The sequence below is a fragment of the Sus scrofa genome, chromosome 2 (genome assembly GCF_054392235.1).
Source record: "Sus scrofa isolate SSC_HxYL_T2T_F1_AM1 chromosome 2, Sscrofa_HxYL_maternal_Yorkshire_Landrace_v2.0, whole genome shotgun sequence".
Lineage (NCBI taxonomy): Eukaryota > Metazoa > Chordata > Mammalia > Artiodactyla > Suidae > Sus > Sus scrofa.
The window spans coordinates 129900811-129922684 of record NC_139384.1 but is presented as its reverse complement, the minus strand read 5'-3'; the positions used below and the strand labels follow the sequence as shown (position 1 = coordinate 129922684).

Here is a 21874-nt window from a genome sequence, read left to right as displayed (position 1 = left end):
TGCCATGAGCTGTGGTGTAGGTCACAGACATCGTTCGGATTCCATGTTGCTGGGGCTCTGGCGTAGGCCGGCGGCTACAGCTCCGATTGGACCCCTAGCCTGGGAACCTCCATAGGCTGCAGGTGCAGCCCTAAAAAAAAAGACAAAAACAAAATAAATAAGTAAACAAATAAAATGTTGACCCCAGAGTTCCTGTAAAATAAAAATAAAATAAAACATTTGCATTATTGAAAATTAATAAATTTTTCTTTGTAAAAAATTTTTCAAGGGTAGTTTGAAAATGCTCTTTGCCTTCTTAGTGGTAACTTATGATATGGACCAAGCATGTTTTCTGTCTTGGTAAATGATACTACTCCTCAGAGTCAGTTTTTGCCAGCATCACTTGTCTATTACATCTTCATCCTTTTCATCACAACCACTTTCCTCATTCATGTAGATATTTTGCCTTTACTTAATTTTTCTTAGTTCATATCTAGTCTCAGACAGCCAACACTGTCATGATAGCTGTTTTTTCTATTATTCTCTTTAATTTTACTTGCAGTGTTACTCCTTTTCATTTCTTTACTGCACTTTCATCTTTGGTATTCCTTTTTTGTGTATCCCTTTTTATAAAACATCATCTCAGTTTACCACTAAAAGACAAAGAGACAGCACAACCACACACCTTGATATCTGTGTGTGACTGAATAACATGTGCAGTGACCAGTTAGTAACTAACTTCGAAAAAAAAGGTGATGTGATTGGTCACTGTGATACTCACCTGTTATTTATGCAGTAGTTAGTGGACTGAGGAGCTAGCAACAAGTTTGTACTTTGTGCAATTGCTCACAGTTAATATACTGTTATTACGAAAATTTGAATCATTGTGTTACTTAAGTAAGCCATGATACCTGGACTTTGTGTATATTGGAGCTGTGCAAAGGAAAGAGTGCCTGTATTTTACACTTGGGGTGGACTTTTCCTTTGAGCCAATAACTTTAGATAATTTCAGACCTGCCATTAGCTCCCCTCCTCTCTCTTCCTCATGATTTTTCATAGATTGCCCTTGCTCTCTGCAAAAGTGTATGAAGAGTGTGAGAGACGGCTTGCTGGGATTTGCTGTTTCTTTTTCTTTAGACAGGTAATTTGAAGCTTGAGCATGTCTTCTAGGCTCCAGTTTTGTATTGATCTTATCCTGTTTTGATGTCATGGGACATGTGGGGAGATTCAAATTGAGGCAGGCACTATTATTCTCAGCTACCCAAAAGCCTCACAGTAGATTTGTGTTGTGTTCATGTTTTTATCAGTATAATATCCTTACATTTTCCTTAAACTCATATATTCTTGCAACTATGAAAGGAATATGGGTTGGGGCTTTTTATTGGGTAGAAATTAAATATGTAGATGTCATTCTTTGAACAGTGTATTCTCAGCATGTGCCTAGTCTGTATATTACTAGGCATACTGATTTGGCTTGATGAAGAAAGCAAGATCAGATACTTGAAAACACCTAGATTGACTTCATTGTGAAAAGAGTACATATTTTGAAAGATATAAAGGAGAAATAAAATTAGATTGAGACAAAAATTAGCATAATTACAACTTATTATTTATTATTATTTCCCTATTAAACTGAGTTATCTTTTTCTCTTTCAGTCCTATGACAATGGGTTGGCACAGGGAGCTGGACTTGAATCTCATGGTAAGGCATCTTAAAGTAAATGGCCATGTAGTTTGTTTTGTTCCTTTAAATTAATATCATGGTGTCTTCACCACGTAGGACCTCAGAAGTTTGTCTCAACCCTTGACGCAGCCTGATTATCTTCTTCCCACTTCTCTGTTGATACTGTTGTGCTACCCTGAGCCTCTGCTAGGTTGGTAATCATTTAGAAATTATCCAGACCAGAATGTTCAAACACTATTTTTTAGTAATCTTTTCAGATGTTAGATGCATGAAAATGTCTTGGGATGATTTAAGGTATTGTTAGGAAACAAGTTTTCTTCTTTGGATAATACTAAAAAGCTAAATATGGAATATTAAACATGAATCCCATGAAGAAAAACATTTTTTATCTTCTTTAGTTACCAAACATTTTTCGGCATAGCATATGTTCACTACATACATTGGTACAATTTCTCCTTTCACATTTTTCCTCACTTTTGGCAGAACCAGAAGAGTGATAGTTACTTGGTTTGTCAGCACATCAATAGCCAGAACTATTTCAGATGAAATATTTTCATGTAGAAGTAAATAAACTTCCATGCCCCTCTTTTAAAAAGAAAGAGTCCGGGACAGGAAGGCCCTCTGAGTGAACTCTTTGTCTCCTCTTCATCACAGCAGTATCTTTGTGCATCCCTGTTGTGCCCAGACCTCTGCTAACAGTGGAAAGAAAACATGAGTAATCAGCCACACGAGCTGTGTGACTTAGGCTCCTCACTTAATCTCTCTGAGGCTTTGCTTATCAATAGATTAGAAATAATTATATCTTTCATTAAGATCATTGTTAGGATTATGAGATATGAGGGAAAGTGGTTTGAAAACTATGAAACATATATACATTTTTTAAAAATGTATCTTGCTTGTACTTCCCCTAGGGCCTGTCCTATCAAGTTTCTCCTTCCTCGCTTACATTTTCACTCACTCCTTCAGTGATACTTGTAGAGTGTCTGTGTCACTAAGGGGTGTATAGAAGACTGTCTTGGATTTTTGTCTTAAGCCATGCTATGATTAATTAGGACATCATAATTCTTGAGTGTGCCTGAGTCTGTATGAAATTGGAGGTGGCAGTAGCAATTATGTCACTGGTTGTCACCACTTGGTAAGGAGGGATATACTTGGAGTTGCACAAAGAGGAAATCTGGCCTCTATAAGAATTTCTGAGAAGACAGGGCCTGGTGTGCACTATTATAAAGATGTTAATGGGCACTCTGGCTGAGGAGATACTTGGCAGTGCAAGAGACCTTTGAAACAGACATTACTGTCCTCCAGAAAATAGGATTATGTTCTCTGGGATACAGAACAGAGAGGGCCGCTCAAACATGACATTCTGTTGGGAAAAAGTCTTGCTGAGTCAACAAGTAGTGATTTTGAGTCAGTATGATTGAGTAGGATTGTACTATCAAGATTATCATTGATGGATTGTGGTTCATGCCAGAAAGCTTACATCTTCCTTTTACCTCTCTTTTTGACTTGGTAGGTTTAAGGTCTAAAGCTCCAGAGAAGGGCTTCCTCCTCAGGTGCATAGTGCAAGGTGTGCTGCAGGTGATTTAAAAAGTAATCCTGTGGTTTGAGCGCTCCGTGAAGTCATTGTGTTCTCTTTCTCCTCTTACTGTTCATCCTTTTTTTGTGTCTTTTTTTTTTTTTTTTTTTTTTTTTTTTTTTTTGTCATTTTAGGGCCACACCCACAGCATATGGAGATTCCCAGGCTAGGAGTTGAATCAGAGCTAGAGTTGCCAGCCTACGCCAGAGCAACATGAGATCCAAGCCACATCTTCGACCTACACCATAGCTCACGGCAATGCCGGATCCTTAATCTACTGAGCAAGGCCATAGATCAGTCCTCATGGATACTAGTTGAGTTTGTTACCACTGAGCCGTAACGGGAACTCCATTGTTCATCTTTTTAGAATAGTGGTTTAGGTATACTCCTCATTTACTCTTCTCCAACGGTGACTTGTTCTTTAATTTTTCTGTGTAAGCTTCAGCAACTTAAGTGAAATTTCTCTTAAAGTCATGAATAATCTCATTTCAAATTCAGTGTCTTTTTCTCATTCCTCATCTTCTATTTATTGAACATTTGAAACTGTCAGCCTCTCCCCCTTCTTGAAACATCACATTCCTTTTGTCCTGTTTCTTGACAAGTTGTTTCTGGCTGTTTTACCATTTTTGTTTCTTCCTCTCACCTCGTTACTTTAGTCCAACTTTCTTCTTTTCTTTGGATCATTCATCTTTCTAAATATCAGGAATCTTGTACTTGCTATTTATTCTATGTAGAATCCTCCACCCCCATCCCAAGCATATACCTGGCTTCATTTTCAGGTATTGATTTAAATGGTATTTTTGGATAAGCCTCCTATTTAAAATTGCAAACTACCCACATACATATACTGCATTCCTTATCCTCCTTTCTGGCTTTATTTTTCTCCATATCACTTAAATTTTTTTTATTGTCTCTCTCCACATAGTATATGCCTTCTGTGAACAGAGCTTTTGGCCTGTTTTATTCACTGTTGTATTTCCCTTCCTGCCCCCCCCCCCCACCTGACTTGTAACATGTGTCACATAGTTGAATGAACTAACAGATGGTTCTCTATCCACCCTCCCTGGGGTGATGGCACCCAAACTTTGTTTCCAAATCTATATTGTTACTTCTGAGCTACATACCACCTTTCCATTTGCTGGTGGGGCATATCTGCTTTGATATCACTGCAACCTCTCGAGCTTCAGTTGTTAAAACCATCATTCTCCTCTTTTCTTCCTCCTAAGCCTGCTTTTGTTATTCAGGAATGTGGAACCATTAATTTCAGAAAAGCCAGAAATCCAGAATTTGGGGTTTTATAATCGCCTGGGGCATTGTCTTTAACTTACTAGGCACACCAGTCTTCCATAGGTCACCAGATTATCGTCTTCTACAGACTAAAAGGAACATAATTTATTTACTAAGCAGCTGCTCTGTGCCACCTACCATTTAGTCTCATTTCATCCCCACACCAGCCCTCTGAGAGTGAATATCTTTGTATTAGTCACATTCACTCAGAAGCAAAATCACTGTGTATATTGACTAGGAATATATATATAGGACTAAGATTTTACATGGTTGTGGAAGAAGATGGAGAAATAAGGGCCTGAAAGGGATAGTTGGTTGGTCAGGGAAAAGCCACTGACAAGCCCTCCTGAGGCACCCTCACAGGTGGATGAGTAAGACCTTGCAGGGGAGTCTGGAAAGCCAGGCACGTCCAGCCCCCAGAATGTGACTGAAGGGCTATAGCTCCTGCATCCTCTGTGGGTCTGGGGTTACTAGAGCAGGAAGTAAACAGAGCTTGGATTCCAAGTATCTGGAGAATATGAACAAGCAGGACCCTCCCAGCACCTCTGCCCTTATTACTTCATCTGTTCACAGCCAGGCCAGTGGCTGCTGCCTCACTTCCACTTTACAGATCTCACACAGGTTTCTCTTATTTCAGGCCATGTAAGGAAGGGAGTTCTGGGAAACAATTCTAGCTTAGCCAGCTTAACACAGTAGAAAACCATCACAGCAATTATTGTCAGAGAAGTTGAGTAACTTACCTAGCAGGCTCACAGATCAGGTAAGCATCATAACTTTCCTGAAACCCTGCCTTGTTTAGCAATACTATTCTGGACACATTTAAATCCCTTAGTTTAGTTCTCCATGAGCCCGTGTCAGCCTAGCTTTGTAGACGCACACGTGAGAGATCCTTTCTGTGTACTCCAGGCTGCAGAGAAAATACCTTTTCAACACTGGACTTTTCTAATATTCTTTTTCCTTTACCTGAACTGATTCCCCTTCACTGGCTTCTCTTTATTTACCTTTTCTTTTCTTTTTTTGGCTCTTTAGGGCTGAACCTGTGTCATATGGAAGTTCCCAGACTAGGGATCAAATTGGAGCTGTAGCTGCTGGCCTACACCACAGCTCACAGCAACACCACATCCTACTGAGCAAAGCCAGGGATCGAACCTACGTCCTCATAGATAGATCCTAGTCGGGTTTGCTACCTCTGAGCCACAACGGGAACACCTTTTTTGCTTTTTTTGCTTTTTAGGGCTGTACCCATGGTATATGGAAGTTCTCAGGCTAGGGTCCAATTGGAGTTACAGCGGCCAGCCTATGCCCCAGTCAAAGCAGTGCAGGATCTGAGTCGTATCTGCGACCTACACCACAGTTCACAGCAATGCCAGATCCTTAACCCACTGAGCGAGGCCAGGGATCAGACCTGCATCCGTATGGATCCTAGTCGGGATCGTTACCACTGAACCACAATGGGAACTCCCTCATTTACCTTTTCTTAATCTTCAGATTTTTACCCATCTTTCTATGCCTGGTTCCACTGTCACGTTCTTTGTAAAATCTCTCATCATCTCCTACCCCCACTAGCCCTAAGTAGTTTCTTCCTTTTCTATATTCCCGTAATACTTGGTTCATGCCGTTTACCTCTGTTTACTGTGTCTTCTATGCTAGGTAGTAAGCTGATCATATCTGACTTAGGTCTTAGTACATATGCCTTTAACATTGTAGTTTTTCAGTAAATATTCAGTCAATCAGTTATCCTATGTTCCAGTCTGCATCCTGAAGCTGGGAAGGCTGAATTTGGAATGTGTACTTCTGCTACAGGTTGATATTAATCAAGTTTCTTCCTGTGCTTTTTATCTAATTCTGCAGTCTAAATACTCTTTAATATACTGTTTTCTTTTTCTTTTTAATTCAGTTGCGCTTCTGCGATACCTGGTTAGCCTGGAGCCCATTTGTCATGAAAATTAAATAACCACATTATACTCTTCTAGCCCATGATCATCAAATGTTAGATTCTGTTTATCCTAGTGATTCTCTTATTATACTACAGTTTTAGGGTAAAGTGTTCAGGTGTTGTGCAAGAATTAGATTTTCCTACTTTGCCAGTATTGAAACTACTTTTTCTCTGTAGATTCATAATGTAAAAAAGTTCGGGTAAATTAGATTCCAAAATTCTTTTAAAATATCTCTACTCCTTTAGTTCCCTCGTGACTCAGCAGGTTAAGGATCCAGCATTGTCACTGCTGTGGCTCTGGTGGCAGCTGTGGTGTAAGTTTGATCCCTGACCTGGAAACTTCTACATGGCACAGGTGTGGCCAAAAAGTAAATACACACACACACTTATTAAATCAGAAGAGAAATGTTAAACTTTATTTGGCCTAATTTCATCTAAGTATTCAACTCCCTTGAATTTACCTCATTTTACCTTTGTCATGTGGTGTTTAAGAGTAAAATGGTGTACTTATTAGCTTTCTCCTTAAGCTATGTGTTTGTTGATTATCTTAAACTCTTCATGGGAGCAATAAGTTAAAATACAAGTAAATCCTATCATTTAGAACTTTATCCTGCTTCTGGAAGAACTGGAGTAGATTGTAAAGAGAGAACCAGTCCCTTCCAGTTGTGATTTTTATGATTGAGGTATTCTGTGTACATTAATTGTCCCTATAACTGAAGCTTAACACTTTACGTGGCAAAACAATTTCACATAGACATCTTTCTCTTATTTGTATGTAGCTTAATATTCTCTTACTGTTTTATGCCTTCAGTAAAGAAGGTTATTTTCATACTTTCTTCAGCCAGGGCATAATGAACACAATTTAACATTTTCAGATCATTATTATCAGAAGCAATTCTTAAATTGTGCTTTAATATAATGATGTGATATTCTTGAAGTGTTTTGAAGCTTATGGGAATCATTGGCCTAATCCTGTTGAGCCCCAAAAGGGTATTCTAGTTGAGTTCTTGTGCCTGCTATTTAATAATGTCTCTTAATTATTGTCAAGATATTACTTATCTTGCTGTTTTTGTCTGCCTCTAACACTCTTCTAACATCGTACATTTAATTCAGGTTTTCAGAACTGGTGTTTCAGAACTTTTTAGACAGGAACCTCTCAAGGGTAAATGGTGATAAATCAATTTTGACTTAAATCATAAACTTTGTAATGACTGTGTTTGGCTCCTCAGAGCTGAAATTAACATCAGAAGTTGTCACTTTCAAAATCTGGTCATTTTGGCAAAGTAAAGAGTTTTTTATTTTGAACTGTACTGGTTTGCTTTATAAAATCCTATCAGTTATTTTGGAGAGTAACAAACACTCCTTTATTTCTTGGCAGTTAGTTGTAAATATTATATACTGTCTATTAGAGCTTTATATTTAATGATGTAATAATACATGAAGTTGCGGCCAGCTTATAATGAAAGAGAAATTGAAATAGTAGGTCATTAAAGGGGAAAAAATGATAGTTGCTTAATAGAAATTATTCTAAAAGGTTATGATAAATTGTTTTACTTGTACTTTAATTCACTCATGACTAACATAGATATTTCTCTTTTTTTTTCTGTCGGGAAAAATTCTGAAGACCAAAGATTCTTACAGCCACCTGTTTTTGACAGTGATTTTTTTATTTTTTTCTTTCCTTTTTTGGCCACCCCTTGGCATATGGAGTTCCTACGCCAGGGATCAGATCTGAGCCACAGTTGTGAACCTAAGCCACAGCTGCAGCAACACTGATCCTTAACCCTCTGTGCTGGGCCGGAGATCAAACCTGCATACCATCGCTCCTCAGACACCTCCCATCCCAGTGTGCCAAAGCAGGAACTCCTCACAGTGACTCTTTTAATGTGATAGCTCCTTTATATTTTCTAGAGAGGATGCTCACTTTTCTTTGCCAGAAAATACAGCCCAGATATGTAACACCGAAAGGAAAATTACAGGATGGGATATTAGAAACAATCTATTTAAAGAGTTGGAATTAATATACATCACTAGGTGAAGCTGTAATAAATTGGAAATAGAAGTATTTTCAAATCGTTTGTTGTTGACAGCAGATAATGCCAATGGAAAGTCTTATTTTTGTTTTTGTTTTTCCTTTATGGAAAAAATACTGATCTTTCATTTCCCAAGGAAAGGAATTTCCTTTGTAATTATATTGGTTCTATTAATGCTGTAACATTTTTATTAAACTTGTGGGCTGTAAAACAACACAAATTTATTCTCTTATAGTTCCGGGGGCCAGAAGTCTGAATTGCATCTTACAGTTCAAGATGGCAGCAGGGCAGTTTCCTTCTGGAGGCTCCAGGGGAGAATCTCTTCCTTTGCCTCTTTCAGCTTCTGGTGGCTGTGGACATTCTTTGACTTGTCATAACATCACTTCAGTCTCTGCTTCCGCTGTCACATTGCCCCCTCTTTGATTGTAGTTAAATCTCCCTCTCCCCCACTCTATAGGGACACACGTGGTTACATTTAGGGCACACCCCATCCTGGATAGTTTCTCCATCTCAGGATCCTTAACATCCATCACATTTGCAGAGGCCCTTTTGCCAGATAAGGTAACATGCCCATGTTCCAGTGATGAGGACCTGGATATCATAGTGGGACATTATTCAGTCTTCCATAGTGAGCGTGGGTACATATCATGCCTCTACTTCCAGATACAGTTTTCTTCTCCACCTTCCCCCTCCCCTACCAATACACACATACTCTCCCTCCCGCTTTGCTGAAACTTTTTTTCCTTACATTTCTTAGCCTGACTGCATGTGAGCTTCTAGTTTATATGTGAAGGTTGGTCTGTAGTTTTAAGCAGCTGGATTCTCAATTCATAAGGAATACATTGTCTTTAAGGGAATTAAAACAGACTCAGGTGATAGAGTAGTAGACAGGGAGTAGCAGTCCCACATTTTAGTTTCAACTCTCCCATGAACCATAATTTTGAACTAGTTTCTTAATTTTCCCAAATCTTACTTTTTTACATTAAGAAAATGGTTCTTATAGCTTTATATGTAATTTTTTTCTGTTTAATCAAATTCTTATCGAAGACTTCATTGCTTAGTGGTTATTTTAAAATTACAATTAAAGTATTTTAATGTTACTTTTATTTCATTATTTTCTAGAATTATTTAACCCTTTTTTCTTCAATCAGTTTGTATTATGTTCCTAGACATCTAATAAATTTAAAGTATTGTGTGATTTTAATTAACAGGAGGATCAACTTTTTGTGGCATTGCATCACTGTGCCTCATGGGTAAACTAGAAGAAGTTTTTTCAGAAAAAGAATTGAACAGGATAAAGAGGTGGTGTATAATGAGGCAACAAAATGGTTATCATGGAAGACCTAATAAGCCTGTTGACACTTGTTATTCATTTTGGGTGGGAGCAACTCTAAAGGTAAGAGAAATAATAAAAAATGAGAAACCTTTATTTGTTATAAAAATAAAGCAAGTTATAAAAATAAAATTGTGCTTAAAGGGTTTGGTCTTTTTAATGTTTATTAAATATTGTTAGGTTTAGGCTACAAAGTTTTTCCTGTTGCTCTGCCAAAGCTAGTCTCTGTATGGTTTTTGCATAGAATTCAGTTATCTGCTATACTGTCTCTCTGTCTGTCATTGAAAATTTCTATTCTTATAGAACTCTAGTGTCCCAGAACTTATGTAAGAAAAGTAGGTATAGTGTCATATGAAACTTGTAACTAAGACTGATCAGTAGTCCATCTAGAGCAGATATCTGTCGGAACAGTCCAGTAAAAGATTTATGGTAAGATACTAATCTTAAAAGATAAACCATGGGTCATTCCTTTAAAACCATTTAATGTTTTCAGTTTTTCATTAATTTATTTATGTAAACCTTCTGAAATGTATTAATATGTTCATATATTTTTCCCCATCTCTGCTACCTAATAGACCTAATTCCACAAGGTTATTAGCCACTGAGTATCCATAAGTTTTCTCTATCTTAAAATTGCCCCTTTACCTCTAAAAAATATCACCTAGGTCTTATATTCTGTATTCTAACAAAAGTCTTTGTTATCTATGTAATATCCTAATTTTTTCTCTTAAAATTCATACTGTGGTTGATATTAATTGGGAAAATAGACTGATTTAAAATGAAGGTAGCAGCCTCTGTCTCTCTTCTCACTTCTAGTGCCATTCATTCCTCAGGTGCACCATTTAAATTTTTTTTAATTATGAAAAATTTCAAACGTACTCAAAAGAGAGGAGTGTATACTTATATATTCATTAACCAGTCTCAACAGGTTTCATCCCAAAAGCCAGTCTTCATTCATCCATACACCTACCTACTCCTCTCCCCCTTGCTGTATTATTTTAAGGCAAATCCCAGATAAAATTCTTTATATTATCTGGGAATTCTTCAGTATAATCACTAAACAAAAATAGCTTTTTAAAAATGGTACTATAGAAGTTCGTGTTGTGGCGCAGCGGAATCAAATCCTGCTAGGAACCATGAGGTTGCGGGTTCAGTCCCTGGCCTCACTCAGGATCTGGTGTTTCCATGAGCTGTGGTGTAGGCTAGCAGCTGTACCTGCGATTAGACCCCTAGCCTGGGAACCTCCATATGCCACAGTGCTGCCCTAAAAAGCAAATAAATAAATAAATAAAAATGGTACTGTAATGTCATTATAACATCTAAAAAATCAGCCGTAATTCCATATTGTCATTAAATATTGAGTCAGAGTGATGTGTATTTCCTGTTGCATCACATCAAGAGGCATATAATCTCTGATTGTCTCTCCTGATCAGAGGGCTCCAGAGTTGTCAAAACTGATGTATCCATTATAAAGTTCCCCATCAGTTTTTTTTTCACATTTTTTATGTTGGTAAAATATACATAATGTAATATTTATCAGTTTAACTATTTGTAAATTACAATTGCCAGTGCTATATAACCATTACCACTATCTATACCCCAAATGTTTTCATCATCCCTAACATAAACTCTTTTTACTAAATAGTTATTCCCCATTCACCCATCCCTCCAGGCCCTGGTAACCTCTCTTCTACTTTATGTCTTCATGAATTTGCCTATTCTAGGTGCCACATATAAGTAGAATCATATAATGTGTATCCTTCTCTTTCTGACTTATTTCACTTAGCATAATTTTTTATGTCATGTTGTCATATATATCAGAATTTAATTCCTTTTTATGGTTGAGTAATATTCTGTAATATTCCATGTATATACCACATTTACTGTTGATGGACACTTAGATTGTGTCCACCTTTTGGCTATAAATACATTCTTTTTCTCTTGCTATCTTCCATCATGTTCTGTCCCAAGTGACCGATATAGTTCCCTGTGCTGCTGTACAGTAGGACCTCGTTGCTTATCCATTCTAAATGTAACAGTTTGCATCTACCAATGCCAAACTCGTCATCCATCCCACTCCTTCCCCCCTTCCTCTTGGCTATTATAAATGGAATTGTTTGCTTAATTTCCTTTTGGATTGTTTGTGCTGGTGCATTAAAAATCTCATTATCTTTTTACAGAATTGGTTTTAGCATCCATTGAGGATCATTACTTAGATCCATTATGTAACTGGGGATTGCTAAATGGTGATATTTTATCATTCCCTCTAACTTTATTAACTAGGATTCTTTTATAAAGAAGAATTTCACTTTGACGTGAGGTGTGGTTGTACAGAGAAAGGCAGATGATTCTCTCTCTTAATTTTAATGATGTTTATTCAGTACAGTGTGTTGATTCCCTAGCATCCTCTAAAGTTTACCAGTAAGGTAATTGGGTTTTAGAGGATTTTTGGGGGGTTGTTTTTTTTTCACCCTTTGAGTATCATTGTGAGATTTTAACATTTTATCCATTCTAATCCATTACATTGTTCTTTTTTTTTTTTTTTTTTTTTTTTTTTTTTCCATTTTTGGCTGCCCAGGGATCATATCCGAGCCACAGTTATGACCTACACCACAGCTGCAGCAACACCAGATCCTTTTAAGCCACTGTGCCTGGTGAGGATCAAACTTGCGTCCTGGTGCTGCAGATTTGCCTCTGATCCCATTGCACCACAGCATGAACTCCTACATTCTTCTTTTTAAATAATATGCTGATTCCTAAACACCTTTAGACATTATCTTTGATTCACAGCTATGAAAAATGAAAATTTGGCCTCTCTTTTTTCCAGCAAATTGTTGTTTTTTTCTTTTTTTTTTTTTTTTTAGATCTGAACCTTTTCCCCTTTCTAATTCTGTCAGTTTACCTTTTACTTTTATAGTGTCATGTTAGGTAACATCCATATTTCATTCAATAACAATAATTAAATATTTAATATTTTGCCTGTAGGTTGATTCTAAAATTTGAAAACCAGTAATCACTTATTATTGTGTAAATATTATTTATTGCTAAACCAAGTGCAGTGTTAAGATTATAGTTTCTTCTTTCTATGTAATGATCCATGCACACTTTATGAAAAACGCACATCAGGGATTCTAAAAAAGATTCTCTTTCCTTATGTTCTATTAATTAAATAAAAATAAGTGAATACATTTTTTTCTTATTTGTACTATAACTTTCTTACTAGTTTTGTTTCTTTTTTTGAGAAATTATGCTTCTTCATTAATCATTAATACCTTTTGTGGCTCTGGAATTTAGTAACACACTTTCAATTGCTCTGTGTCTTACAGACATTGCTTGAACTCTCTAATCTACTGCTCACCACCACCCCCTAAACTCCTTCCTCTTCACAATTTGACTTTTCCTCTTCACAATTTGACTTGTCCTTTTTTTTTTTATCCTATTTAATGGGTTCTTGAGAAAAAAGGACTAATACATGTCCTAAATCTTTAAGCTGTATAATTTTTTTATGGTAAAATTGTGTATGTCTCACCTTGTATCTCTCCCAACTAAAAGCACTTTAATTATTTATCATTCTCAAACAAAACTGTCTGTAGCACCTAGTTGCTCTTTTTTGAAATATTTTTAGTTCTCGTTACTAGCAATTTGTAATTAATAATTTGAAAGCCTTTATCATATGAGTTAAAATATGGGCAGATAAAATTGCACTTTTTAAAGTAAATAATGAAGTTGAACACATTGGGAAGTGGTGCTTTGAATGTAGCAAAATGTGATGCAAAGAAATTAACTGGTTATGGGTCAAAGAAGGAAGTAGTGGGTCAAGAGAAGGAGAGTAGGAATTCCCGTTGTGGTTCAGTGGTTAAGGAATCCGACTAGGAACCATAAGGTTGTGGGTTTGGTCCCTGCCCTTGCTCAGTGGGTTGATGATCCTGCGTTGCTGTGAGCTGTGGTGTAGGTCGCAAACGCAGCTTGGATTCTGAGTTGCTGTGGCTCTGGCGTAGGCCAGGGGCTACAGCTCCGATTCGACCCCTAGCCTGGGAACCTCCATATGCCGAGGGAGCGGCCCAAGAAATAGCAAAAAGACCAAAAAAAAAAAAAAAAAGAAAGAAAGAAAGAAAGAAAAGGAGAGTAAATTTGATAAGGTGATTAAAAAAAGGTAATGTGATGATAATTTTAAATGTTCAAGTCCCCTAGGCTTGCTCTGAGAGCGTTACCTAACTCAAGGAAAGCATATTTAAATGATAAATATATGAAAATTGAGCCAAAGATCAGTATGAAAGTTTGTCAGTAAATTTGTGTTTGTCATGTCATTTCAGCTCCTGAAAATTTTCCAATACACTAACTTTGAGAAAAATAGAAATTACATTTTATCAACTCAAGATCGTCTTGTAGGGGGGTTTGCCAAGTGGCCAGATAGTCATCCAGGTAATTTATTTTTTGTACAAATATGGAGCAGCTTTTCTTTTATTTATTGAGTTGTAAACTAACTTTAAATAATGTTTTTTAAAAGGTAAATTGTTTAAATTTAGGGTAGATTTGGGGTAGTGAGGGATATAAAGGAAGGGTTTGATTATCAGGATGTATTGGTATAGTTTGCCTTTTTTTTCCCCCCAGATATTTCACTTAGCAATGTTTTATTTTATTTAAGGCAATAAGGCAAATGGTGTGAATGGTGCCTGTCCAGAATAGAATCATTTGGTTCATCTGTTAGCTCTAGGATTATTAGCTATCAGTTGGGCTGTGTTGAATAAATTACTCTTAAATCCAAAAGGACACTAGTTCCTAATCTTTTCACAAGTCATTAAATCAAAAATTTAGATCCCAAATACAAGTGTCCCTCATTGCCCATACTCTTATTCTCTGAGTTTGGGCAGATTCAGGTTATTTTTCTAGATGAATATTTTGCTATCTGAACTCTTAACCGTTCACTCTCTAAAATTCAGGAACCAAATAGATTCAGACAGTACAATATTCCATGCCTTCCCAACTCGGGAATGGCATAGATGTGAAGAACAAAGAATTCTTGTATTTCGTAAGTACTTTTAAATGAGTTCTTCGGAAATTATCAAAAATCTTTATTAGTAGTGGCATTTTTTCAGAATATGTGGATAATTCTGCTATTTTCCAAAACTAGACAGGCCTTATTCCAAAATGCATGCTATCTTCTAATAAGGTCAGTGATCCACATGCCCCTCAGACCTAGCCTGCCAACCCAGCTCATTATTTCCGTGCTCCACCCTGCCCCAGATCTTCAGTGGCACTGGGCCCAAGCTCAGGCCTAGGGTTTTGCAAAGGTCTTGTCAGTCTTCTTTCCTCTAGTCTAGTGCCCCTCCTATTGATACTCTGTGAGTATGTGTGTGTGTACATTCACTTAAATGAGAGGAGAGGGGCCAGAGCTCTTTTCAGGCTCTCAAAGGAATGCAAAAATGGCTGAGAACCTCTAATCTAAACTTTTCTATTAAATCTATTAAAATCATTCAAAGACTCTCTTAGCTCTCAGAGTCAGTTGGCATGGCACACAGGGTCCTCCCAAGATTTGGCTCCTCTCCTACCTCTTAACATCATTCTCCAAGCTACTTGCCCTGCACTTAAGGTTTTCATCTACAGCAAAATGAATTAACAGTTTCCAAAAAAAGTCAATTCAGGAGTTTATTAAAAAATAAGTCAGAACACTGTCACTTTTGATAAACAAATAGAAAATATTAGCTATAAATAAATGCAGCTAGATTCAAGGAATGGTTTTGGCAACATTGCAGTAGAATCGTGGTTTTCATTATTAGTCTAGAACCTTTTTAGCTCATCTCTTGTCATAGAACTGCTATGGTCAGAATATGTACCTGAATCAATACAACTAGAAGGTTCGTGGAATCATATTTTTTGTATCTGAATTGAGCAGGAGTATTTCCTCGTATCCACATTTACTTGTATTTTCATGCAAAATATGCTTCTTTTTTAAAAATATACAGTACTTTTCATTTCTAAAGTAAAATAATATTTTAAAATTTTTGGTGTCTATAACAGCCATAACTATGTTTGAAAAGTGCCTCGTGGAGTTCACATTGTGCCACAATGGTTAACGAGTCTGACTAGGAACCATGAGGTTGTGGGTTCAATCCCTGGCCTTGCTCAGTGAATTAAGGACCCGGCTTTGGCCGTGAGCTGTGGTGTAGGTTGCAAACACGGCTCAGATCCTGCATTGCTGTGGCTCTGGCGTAGGCCAGCGGCTATGGCTCCGATTTAGACCCCTAGCCTGGGAACCTCCATATGCCGTGGGAGCAGCCCTAGAAAAGGCAGAAAGACAGGGAAAAAAAAAAAAAAAGTGCCTCAAGAGACCAGTTATTTTGGCATTGATTCCATTTCTTTTAATCAGTGCATGGTACTATTTTAAAAAATAATGTACTTTTTTGTTTTGCTTTTTAAGGCCTCATCCGCTGCATATGGAGGTTCCCAGGCTAGGGGTCGAATCAGAGCTATAGCTGTTGGCCTACAGCACAGCCACAGCAACACCAGATTCAAGCTGCATCTGTGACCTACACCACAGCTCATAGCAAGACCAAATCCTTAACCCACTGAGCAAGGCCAGGAATCAAAACCGTGACCTCATGGTTCCTAGTCAGATTTGTGTTTCTTCCACTGTGCCATGACAGGATCTCCAGTAATGTACTGCTTTAACAAGTAAAGGGAGTAGGGAGATGACAGTCTCTAGAAAAGTGTTTCTTATATAAACATATTGAAATAAATTTTCAGTGTTTACAATAATAGCTTTTCAGTTTTTTTAATTAATTTATTTATTTTATATGGCCACACCCTCAGCATATGGAATTTCCCAGGCCAGGGATTGAATCTGAGCCACAGCTTTGGCAACATGGGATCCTCTAACCCACTACGCCAGCTGTGGATCACACCTACGCTTCTGCAGCCACCTGAGCTGCTACAGTTGGATTCTTAATGCACTGCACCCCAGGGGGAACTCCTATAGTAGCTTTTTTAAAAGAAAATTCTTGGAGCCTTTTTCTAGAGAGATCAGTTGCTAACTTTAACCTTTGTATAAATACTTGGATGTAATTTTTTAATAGATATGTTACAATGTCTTCAGATACTATACATATAGACTACAGAAAGTCTTTGATAAATTGAATTTATGTGGAAAAGATCTACTCCCAGAGCTGTTATGAAAATCATTTTAACAGAAGTTTTTAAAATTAGCTTATTCTTGGTTCTAATAAATTAGCCTAGTAGCAGACTCAACATAAAGAGATTTTATATACATTTATAGGAAAAAACTTATGAAAAGAATAAAGTTTTATTATGAAGAAAAAATCTATTAAAGTGCTTGAATACATCACCACCTACAGATAAGGAGGTTTTTTTTAATTTATCTTTGAGGTTTGAAACATATAAGAAGGTATTTTTACATTACCTGGAAAGTGTTAAGATCCTGTTTTATGTTATTCTGAGTGTATTTTCTCTTTCCATTGCATTTTTTTCCTAGAAAAGTTTCCTCATTTCTAGGCAATAAAATTTATTGTTGCTTTGTACCTTTTGTAATTTTAGAATAACTTCAAGAAAAATATAGTGGTGGAGGGAACATCAAATTCCTTTTTTCAGGTCCGAAAATTAGAGGAAAATGAGCCAGAAGAAGTCTAAGCAATCTCTGAAAAAGACATAAAAGGGGATTAACATGGGTGAAATAAGCTTTTCACAAATAACATTGAGTAAGCACATCTATCTGTCATTTCTGTTTGGAAAAGTAAATGACACTTGTATAAGTAAAACTTTTGTCTTTAATTCTTTTGGCAAAGTTTGACTCAGTAAGATGTTTTGAACTTTAATAGCTCACGAGGCCATAAACGATGACCAGTTCAAAAATAGAAACAAATTTTGACTGCTGCAAAATCTGTTTTCTCTAGTGTTTCCATAACCGCAGAGCTCTGAGCTCTTCACAAGTCCATATAAGGCTCTCAGGCAAGCAACAGCCATGTAATTTCAGTGGCCATTTTAATGGAGGAAGGTTGCTACCCTCTGAAAGACCGGAAACTGTAGCGAGGCCAGTATAGAAAAGTTGTTATGGTATGAACACACACTTGTAACCAAATAGAATGTTTGAGTTTGTTTTCATTGTCATGTCAGATATTTTTAGAATGAGTGACGTTACCCAAAATAGGAAAATTAAATATGGTACAACATTCCAGAATGGATTATTTTGCTTAAGCTTCTTTTAGTTATGATGTCCAAAATATGGGCATCATATATGGTTTAGGAACTGTTAGAGGTAAAATTTGGCAGGGATTTAATGTTACTTAGATTCAGAGGTTTGTTTATTTTGATTTTTAGGAAAAAATTTTACTTTTTTAAGTAATTTAATGTTACTTAGATTCAGAGGTTTGTTTATTTTGATTTTTAGGGAAAAAAATTCCTTATTAATAGCATAGTTCATTGTAAGCAAAAGGGACAACCCTTTAGAGTGAGAAGTTTTTTTATATTACTGCTACCCTTCCTTTTTTTTTTTTTTTTTTTTTAATCACATAGGATGTTGGGAATGTCACTTCTTTAGCTAGGAACTATTTTCCTATGTTAGTGTTATTTTCTTAAATAATCTGTCATCTGATTTTGATCATCTGACTTTTAAATTTTTGCGTTTGAGACTTTGAGAAAGCAAACATTTAAAAAACTATATTTAGTATTTCTCTAAATTTATTTTTAATGTAGTAATAGGCTGAAAAGTAGCTAAAATATTTTAGAGCATATACAAATAAGAATGTCTGTTGTGATAAAAAATGCCTCTATTTTCAGATGCTTTGCATGCATACTTTGGGATTTGTGGCCTGTCACTAATGGAGGAAAGTGGCATTTGTAAAGTTCATCCTGCCCTGAATGTAAGCACACGGACTTCTGAACGCCTTCGAGATCTCCATCAGAGCTGGAAAACCAAGGACTCTAAACCTTGCTCAGAGAATGTACATATCTCCACATGACTGACTTTAAGATTGGGGGGAGGGGGGATTTGTAGCATAACTGTAGCTCAAGGTTAAAAGCCATGTATAACCAAGTGTGCTCTTTTTTCTAAGAGGTAGAGTCTTACAATCGAATCTTGTGCTGATGTCACTTTGGAATATGGCCTTGAGCCAGTAACCTTTGTACTAGGTTTCAGGAAAATCTTTGCTGAAATTTGAGCCTCAGTGGACTCTGCTGTGGTTCTTAAATGTTTATACTATATTTCTAAGTTCTTTGGGGCAGATTAACTATATGTAGGTAGATCATCTTTTTAAAAACTCTTCAATACAAAATTGTATCATATAAAATGGACCCAAATCTTCAAAAGAAGTTTACAGTTCATATAGCATTGATAATCTTCGGGTGAACACTTAGTGATCATTTAAAGAGTTTGCTGATGGTAGAACATTGCTTTAATGAATTAAGTATCTGGGATTATTCTTTGAAAACATGATCCCATAATTTTTAGAAAGAAGGATGACTTATTTTGTCTTATTCTTAAGTAAAATGTGCCAATTAAACTTTTGTGGACTATACACATGAAATTAACTTCATAGCAAGAATGACTAGGCTTAACTAACACAATAATTTTTTAAAGAGAGATTGTTTTAAAAAGACTATTATGTAACTGAGGGAGAAGTAATTTAATTATGTAACTGTGAATGGGAAAGTTTTGTGCTGTGCAGGTCATTTATTTTAGGTGTTGCTGGGGCAAATAACAGTTATGTTTGATTACAATCTCAAATAATTAGTTGTTTTTGTTTTTTGTTGTTGTTGTTGTTGTTTTCCTTTATGCAGAGAAAACAGTCTTACCGGAAAGGAAAGACATTTAGTGGTTTTGCTTTTTTTTCTGAGATATACTGTAAATTATACTTTCATAACTGAGTTATTTTTAGCCGTTTGTGGGGGGGGGTTTTTTAGTTTGTTGCCCCCAAGGTGTTAGTGTGTTAGCTGCTTTAATTTCAAACTGATGATTTTCTAATCTTTTCAAATTAAATAAGTGAACATTTAAGAAAAAAAAAACTAGCACCATTCAAGTAAGTTTAATGGTGTAGCTCCATACATGGTCATTCATATTTTTATATTTTCAGGTAAGTGGGAGAGAAATGTATCATTTAGAAGTTAAGGACTGTGGTTTAGGTTTTGCTTGTCTTTATTTTGTTTTCTTCATTCTATGACCTAGCTGACTGTTAAGGGGTTAGTGTAAAAACTCATCTTAATTAGGAGTTCCCTGGTGGCCTAGTGGTTAAGGATTCAGTGTTGTCACTGCTGTGGCTTGGGTTTGATCCCTGCCCAGGGACTTCTACACATGCCATGGACATAAAAAAGAACTCTTCTTTACTAATAATCAATTTTTTTATTTTTTGTCTTTTTGTCTTTTCTAGGGCCACTTCCCGCGGCATATGGAGGTTCCCAGGCTAGGGGTCTAATTGGAGCTGTAGCCACTGGCCTATGCCACAGCCACAGCAATGCGGGATCTGAGCCACATCTGTGACCTACACCACAGCAACGCCGGATCCTTAACCCACATAGCAAGGCCAGGGATCGAACCCGCAACCTCATGGTTCCCAGTCGGATGCGTTAACCTCTGTGCCACAACGGGAACTCCCTAATAATCAATTTATTAATAAATTACATCCATCTCTGTTGCTTAATGACATTCAAAATTATTAAGGTATTGCTAAAATGGAGAAGGAAATCTTTTCACTAAAAGATCTAGGTTTAAGTTAAAGTCGTGATGATAATAAATGTTGGTATAAAAAACTAAGTTACTAGTATCACTGTTTTAGGTATTGTAATATTTAACTCTTTATTTTAATTTCCTTCCTCGAATGGAAACAAAACCCCCTTAAATAATGGTACTTTCCAAGGGAAATCTAGTAAATACTTTGAAAAATTATTGATTTATTATTGGCGTGCCTAATTTTTAATCTCAATTTGCCAGAGTCAACTTTTTTTAATTAAATATAAAATTAGTTTTCTGATGGTGGGGAAAAAATAAGCTTAACAACATATATCATCCCTCCATGAGTTATTCCAGTTGTACCTGTTTGAATCCTGACAAATTAAGACATCTATGTCTCAAACTAGGTCATCTCTTAGACTTCTGGAATTAAGATGGCATATATGTAATGACTTTAGAACTATATAAAAAGCCCAGATTGTTTTTCCTGAATTGCCCTTGGTGGATGGAAGCTTAAAAAGTTAGTAGTATAACAGTATTCATAAATGGAGGCGAATTCCAAGGTCAAAGTATTTCATAAAACTATTAAGAAATATTTCTAACTCCTTATATTATTTTAATAGCATAAGATTTATATATGACAGTATGATTCTAATTGATATACTCATGCGAGGCCTTCTTGTGAAACTTTATGGACCTGGGAATGTTCACATTCCACAGCAGCTTACTGACCAAAATACCAGGCCATTGTGAGTTATGGAGAAACTACCCCTAACTTTTTCTAATTATTTATTTTAAAAAGGTATTAATAAAATAAATTATAAGCAATATTTCATGTATGTACTTGGTTCTTTAGCAGTGGAGATGGAATGAGAAGGGGAATATGAAGTCTCACTTAACTGTTCCCTTTGTTCTCTCCCCAGTCCCAGTATGGTATATTTTGGAAGATAATAGGAGAAACTTTTTTTTGAGCATCTGCATAAAGACAAGGTTCATTAGGTTGTAAACATAGTTCAACGTATTTATCATCTACAGTGCTTTTAGATTTGACTAGTGTATATATTTTATTAGACCTTTAAATAATTATTTATAAATATTCAAATTCAAATAGAAATTTTGCCAACAGTGGCATATAGTTTGAAACTGTTGGACCTGATAATATTTGAGAGTCACTTGAGTAAGGAGGTGCCCTGGAGTCAGATGACTTGGATTGAAACTCCAGATCTGCCAGTTCACCAGTGTAATCTTGGACACTAACCTGCCTTTCGGTAAAATGAGGGGGAAGGAATTTAACTCCCAAGGTTTTTTTGAGGATTAAGTAATACACATAAAGTACTTAGCATAGTACTTGAGATACATAAGTTCCTAATT

At 36.3% G+C, this 21874-nt stretch overlaps 1 protein-coding gene across 4 annotated transcripts in view; it reads left to right on the top strand.

Annotated features, from left to right (window-relative positions):
* Nucleotides 1–21331, top strand: part of PGGT1B (protein geranylgeranyltransferase type I subunit beta) — a 51806-nt gene extending 30475 nt beyond the window's left edge. For 2 of the 4 annotated variants that reach the window (XM_003123848.7, XM_085014320.1), the window contains exons 6-9: nucleotides 1636–1681; nucleotides 9707–9891; nucleotides 14142–14250; nucleotides 18619–21331. In XM_003123848.7, coding sequence (XP_003123896.3) covers nucleotides 1636–1681; nucleotides 9707–9891; nucleotides 14142–14250; nucleotides 18619–18800 — 522 coding nt within the window. In that variant the 3' untranslated portion in view covers nucleotides 18801–21331. Of the gene's footprint in view, nucleotides 1–1635; nucleotides 1682–9706; nucleotides 9892–12406; nucleotides 12483–14141; nucleotides 14251–18618 lie in introns of all 4 variants that reach the window. The other 2 variants (XR_014838586.1, XR_014838587.1) reach the window with 2 other exon arrangements.
* The last annotated feature ends 543 nt before the right edge of the window (nucleotides 21332–21874 follow it).